The sequence below is a fragment of the Acanthopagrus latus genome, chromosome 12 (genome assembly GCF_904848185.1).
Source record: "Acanthopagrus latus isolate v.2019 chromosome 12, fAcaLat1.1, whole genome shotgun sequence".
Classification (NCBI taxonomy): domain Eukaryota; kingdom Metazoa; phylum Chordata; class Actinopteri; order Spariformes; family Sparidae; genus Acanthopagrus; species Acanthopagrus latus.
Window position 1 is genome coordinate 17,138,380 of NC_051050.1, and position 5,668 is coordinate 17,144,047.

Consider the following 5,668-nt stretch of genomic DNA (forward strand, 5'->3'; position numbering starts at 1 on the left):
TTGGTGCATTCAGTGATACATAATTCAGAGTAATATCTAATTTCTTATTAATTCCTAAGTTTGTTTTAATTGCTATTTAAAGCTACTACAAGAAACCTTTTTTTAAAAAAAAATGATGATTCTGTGAAAGAAAGATGAAAATGGTGAAAAACTAAACATATAAAAGGCTGTTATCCCTTAAATTCATCCTCAGCACTCTGCTATATAAAGAAAGTTTTCAGTTTTGTTTCTTATTTGACCCAATGACAGGCATCAAGATCAACTACAATCAGCCAGTCTTCTCGCTGATGGTTATGTTTGCTCCCGCAGGTCATATAGAGGCATCAATATTAAACTGAGGCTATTTCAAAACCAGTTAAACATTTATTGTAAGCCCAGGCTTGCCAGAGTGTACTTTGTTCTCAAAAGCAGCCAATATTCCTGCAATAACTGGATAAGTCACAGTGTGTTTTTCCTCTGTCTGATGTAATGTTTGTTTTAACAGAGCAACCACACGGGTTGTGAAACCTGTCCATGTGGATGTAGGTCAAGTCATTGTGCTCCACCGCCAGCAGGGGTCGCTGCTGAGGCTCCTCCCCTATGTCACTGATCAGCAGTGTGATTTAAATAAAGCTTTGGCAGAACGCGTGGATGATACTTCTGGAAGGAGCGTCTGAAACGACAAAGTAGCACTAACTTACCCTCTTTAAAGGGATCATTTTGGACACACGGAGTTGAACTTTATTTTTCTATCTATTATTAAACATTACGGGTATCGAGTGAACCCCCTGGAAACATGGCAGAAAGTGACTGGGACACCGTGACTGTGTTGAGGAAGAAGGGGCCGACGGCTGCCCAGGCCAAATCCAAGCAGGTTAGCAAGAACACATCACCTCTTCGTCTGTCTGTGTGTGTGTGTTTTTAAAATTTCTTTTAGCACATACTCTTAACTATGTAACTTACAACGAGGTGAAATTGGGTTTCAGGTTATAGTCAGGACGACTAGTACATAATGTTTGGGTTAAAGAGATAATTTCTGTAGGTGGTGGAGCAAACGGCGACCATGTGTCGTGGATCAGTTTAATAACAACAGTGGAAAGGAAGGTTTTTGTCTCCAGCAAACACTTTTTAAATGTAGGGATTTAACTTAATGACTACTTGGTTAGTTAACTAGTACATTTACTCGACTCTAGTGGACGTATTTCAGATTATTATCCCTCGTAGGATTGTTATTATCTCCCTGTCAACACAACGAACTGTGGAAAGCACCGTTACAGTTAACGTTAGCGCTAGCTTAACGCGAGTTGTGTTAGCTAGATAGCCGAAGAACGTTAGCTATGTTAACGTTCAGATGTTAAAATTAAAACCATGTTTTCAAAACCTCATTCACTTATTAACTCATTGTGTCTTTGGTAAACTAAACCTCACCCAGAAATTAACACTCAAGTCCGGGGTAGCTAACGTTACATCCGTAACCAAAATAGAAAGTAATTGGCTAGCTAGCACTAGCAAGCTATGCCACCCTAATAAGGAAAACCTGGCGATGGCTAGCTACTCATAACTAATACGACTGCATAATCCCAATTTTATGATTTTATGTGGGGTGGGGCGGGTACGGGGACAATACAGATGTCTTGTAATCAGCTGTTCTTAAAAGTAAATACATTCTACAGACAAATGCTGTGCGCATGTGTTTTAAAACTACTTAAAAATGTGGTTTTCAAAGTGTGTTTTGGGAAAGCAATGTTGCGCCCAGGCAGGATTGGTCATCATCTTATCTGTTGTTTAACTTCTTCGTTGCACGTAGTTACTTATTAACAGCACCTGCTCTTCAGAGCTAAAAACAATAAGGTTTTTTCATGACCCTGGTCATAATGTTATCTACTGTCAATAAATTTGGATTACGTTTTGTAATTTAAGATGTGTACATGTCCATCTGTTTTCTAGGCTATCACCTCCGCTCAGAGACGTGGGGAGGACATTGAGACAACCAAGAAATGTAAATTAATGTGTTCTTTACAAATTTGGTATACACAAAAGTGCAGAGGGACCTTATTTTAAATGCATTTCAGGCATTATTCTCCTCATCCAGTGTTTTAATTTTGCAGGCGAAGCATGGCAAGCACTTAGATTAGATTGAATGGCTTGTATTGCGACTATGCTGTTTCTGCATGTCTATCACTCTGCACGATGCCCCAACATAACACCGATCCACTGCTTGTTTCACAGGGTCAGCAGGGCAAAACAAACAGCATCTTGTGACAAAAAACACAGCCAAACTGGACCGGGAGACTGAGGAGCTGCACCATGACAGAGTTCCGCTTGAGGTTGGCAAGGTTATTCAGCAAGGCAGGCAGGAGAAAAGCCTGACTCAGAAAGACCTGGCCACTGTGAGTATGAAGAAACTGCATAGCATGTAATAGCTGATTGGAATTACCCATTTTGTTTTCTGGATATTTAACACATCGTTTACCTTTTTTATGTCACATGTGTCTGTGACTTGAAAAGAACTTGAATTTCACTCTGAAAAAACTGTCAGGACCACAGTCAGTCATTTACCATGCACAATCCTGTGTACACATAATCATGAAAAGGTATGAAATATAAGTGAGAGGATGACAGTATTGTAAATAAACAATATATTGTGTGCTTGAACAGTAAGCTCCTTTACACTATAGAGCCAATTTTATTTACACTGCTAGGAAAGTCATTTCTGGTGCAGACCCAACTGCTTTTATCATTGAATTAAAGACGATTGTTTACACACAATCATTTCCTCTTAATTATCTGAAAAAAAATCGGGTACATGTCCACACAGTCTGTTGAAATATGTGTCTGTTTAAGCCCCAGTGACGCCCTAGGACGGATTTGTTTCAACACGCTTCGTCGATAGCCACACATAATTTGCAGCACTTGCTTGTTGTTGACTGACGGTTTGGGTGAGGGATTGATAAATGTCGATGAATTGTGAATAATGGTCGTACGGAGCGTAACGCTAAATGAAAATATGACAAATATTCAAAATATCAAATATTTTGATGCATGCACCAAAACAAAAACGCATGTGGAATCAAAGGTGTTTCAAGAACAAATTAAACAACCTTTCTTTTAATAAAACAAAAAACTTAGATTTTCTGTGTATTCATTGCACATGTGTCAAACTGATCCAGTAAAGGGCCGCTGTGGCTGCAGGTTTTCATTCCAACCAAGCAAGAACACATCTGATTTGGATCAGCCAACCAATCAGCCAACCAAGTAAGAACACACCTGATTTGGATCAGGTGTGTTCTTGCTTGGTTGGAATGAAAACCTGCAGCCACAGCGGCCCTTTACTGGATCAGTTTGACACCACTGCGTTAAAGCATGTAAGCGGTTGAAAACACTTGCTCCTTGGCGTCCCTGCAATCACGTACACCTGTGTGTCTTTTGTCCTAGTTGACATGCTGTGATTTCGTCCTCCTTAACTGAAACATGACGCCTTGTAGTTCTTTAAAAACAACAAAAATGGCTCCTACAACATGTTTTGAAACAGTTTTCTGCACTAATGTGAACAACATAGCCCTGAGGAAAAAAAAACAAAAAGTCCCAGCTACAGGAAGTGTTTTGTATGCTCGAGTAGCATTACTAGCCTTGGTCATTGTGGTTGGATACATTTGTAAATTATTCATGTCAAATCTTTTCCTCAGAAAATTAATGAGAAGCCTCAAGTCATTGCAGACTACGAGTGCGGGAAAGCGATTCCCAACAACCAGGTCTTGGGCAAGATAGAGAGAGTGATTGGTAAGAAGAATACTGTTTGCTTGAATTCAAGGATCATGTTTGTTATGTCTCAGTTGCCGGTTGTATAATTCCTGTGTTCCTCTTCTGTTGTGAATAGGGATGAAACTGCGTGGGAAGGATATTGGGCAACCCCTGGAGGCAAAGCCCAAGAAGAAATGAACACAAAGCCTCGAAATCAGCCCTCCCAAGGTCCCGTCTTTCCCTGTTAAGTAAACCTGAACCACTCTCCTGCCCCACCTCCCAGAACCCTCAGATTTCTCCTCCCCTCCCCTCCCTCTACCTGGGCTGATCTCACCTGTGTCCTGCCTGAGGACATGGTGCTCCACTTTCATTACAAGCTGCATACTGACAAGTCATCAGAAAACACTCTTTTGACCACATAATCAAATGAATGATCGAATGCGTTTTTTTCCAACGTCACAAACTCGAGGTTCTGAGCATTTCCTTTTAACTCACGTCTGCTTAGGCTTTGGCATGATTGGATTCAACTTTTTGATAGTGATGTAAAATCATAAAAGGTGAATTAGTTTTCATGACCAAACAAACTAGTTTGACTAATGTTAATTCTCAGCATGATGTTGATCCAGAAGTGCTTCATTGCATCTTTCTTTTTTTTCACACACTCATGACAGTGGGTGAATGTCAATACAGTGTTAAAATGTTTAATGCTGTGCTTTGTTTTGATCTTGAAATAAAGTTTGGCAGTTCATGACATTTCTTGTTGTGCATTAATATTCACAATTTACTCAAGCAGAATTATGAGGTACTTGAATGCAAGTGTTTTTTCTGGTAATTTATACTTCTATTCTACATTTTAAAAGCAAATATACTTTTTACATGACAATCATTGAATAACTTAAGTCACTAGTTAGATTTTAGACTAGATGCTGCATGAAAGTCCAAGTAGTGCTTTTTGAATTTAATATTTTTATCACCAGTTGGATTTTTTAAATTAACCCTGTTTTTGATAATTGGGAAATTGCTGAATGTTGGATCTGATTGGCTTTGTAGTTTATTGATCAACCAACAAAATACAGTAAACGTTAATATATATGTAACTTGGTAACTTATGTGCATCTCATAACATGTAATATCAGACTCCTATAATGACTTTTTTCATGTGACCTGTTGGCTACTTATTACACTACTGAGGAGAAATTCTGGTAGCTATGTTTTAAAATTGAACTGAAGTTTTGCTAGTTTTTTATGTATTTACTGAGCGATGAGTTTTACATTTACAATCAAAACGTCATTTGAGCTGCTGTACATGAAGTTGGGAGACAGGATGCTGCATCAACCTAAGATATGAATGTAGTTGTACTGTTGAGCCACTAGGTGTCAGAATTGTAGCAGGAACATATTGGGATTGTTGAACTGTTCCATTGTATTGCATAAAAAGTTTGTTGCCATTATATTTTTAATGCAGATTGCGACTGCTTTATGCCAGAAAGTTAAGCATTCTTTTACAATTATGGCATCTTTATAAGCCAAGAAGTGTGTCGTGACCCGTACATCATATTTGTTTTCCTCTTCTGGTAAAGCACAGGTGAATAATTTGAGAGTGGACAAAGTGTCGATTATAATTAATTGCTGAAGCATTTCTTAGGAGATATGCTGAAATATTTTGGCAAGTTTCTTTCAAAGGGTAACTCCACAAATTTGTCTAATTAAGATGTGTTTCACAGGCCTTGCTGCATGTGTGGAAAAAGAAGTAGAAAGCCTTTAGTGGCTCTGGAGGGGAGCTGCATGTAATCTGATAAACTGCCTCTGGTGATGTCACACTAATGGTCTGCTTTAATGTGTAAAATCGGTGGCGTTACCCTTTAAGAGTCTCACAATTGACTTGCACCTGGGTTTTCAAAAGGGTTTTTTGGCCCCGAGGGTGTCCTCAGAGTCACTGTGAGAGGCC

At 39.0% G+C, this 5,668-nt stretch overlaps 1 protein-coding gene across 1 annotated transcript; it reads left to right on the forward strand.

The window, feature by feature from the left end:
• Positions 1–593: 593 nt before the first annotated feature.
• Positions 594–4,473, forward strand: edf1 (endothelial differentiation-related factor 1). Its single transcript, XM_037118365.1, has 5 exons — positions 594–853; positions 1,927–1,978; positions 2,209–2,369; positions 3,666–3,759; positions 3,857–4,473. Exons 1-5 carry the CDS (start codon positions 776–778, stop codon positions 3,916–3,918), a joined length of 447 nt encoding a protein of 148 aa, XP_036974260.1. The 5' UTR covers positions 594–775; the 3' UTR covers positions 3,919–4,473.
• Positions 4,474–5,668: the final 1,195 nt, after the last annotated feature.

What these genes read in the sequence shown, in the direction of transcription:
- edf1 (XM_037118365.1), top strand. Translation starts at nt 776, where the DNA reads ATGGCAGAAAGTGACTGGGACACCGTGACTGTGTTGAGGAAGAAGGGG. An exon ending in CTCAGAAAGACCTGGCCACT is followed by an intron (nt 2,370 to 3,665) that starts GTGAGTATGAAG and finishes TCTTTTCCTCAG; the next exon opens with AAAATTAATGAGAAGCCTCA. An exon ending in CAAGATAGAGAGAGTGATTG is followed by an intron (nt 3,760 to 3,856) that starts GTAAGAAGAATA and finishes TGTTGTGAATAG; the next exon opens with GGATGAAACTGCGTGGGAAG.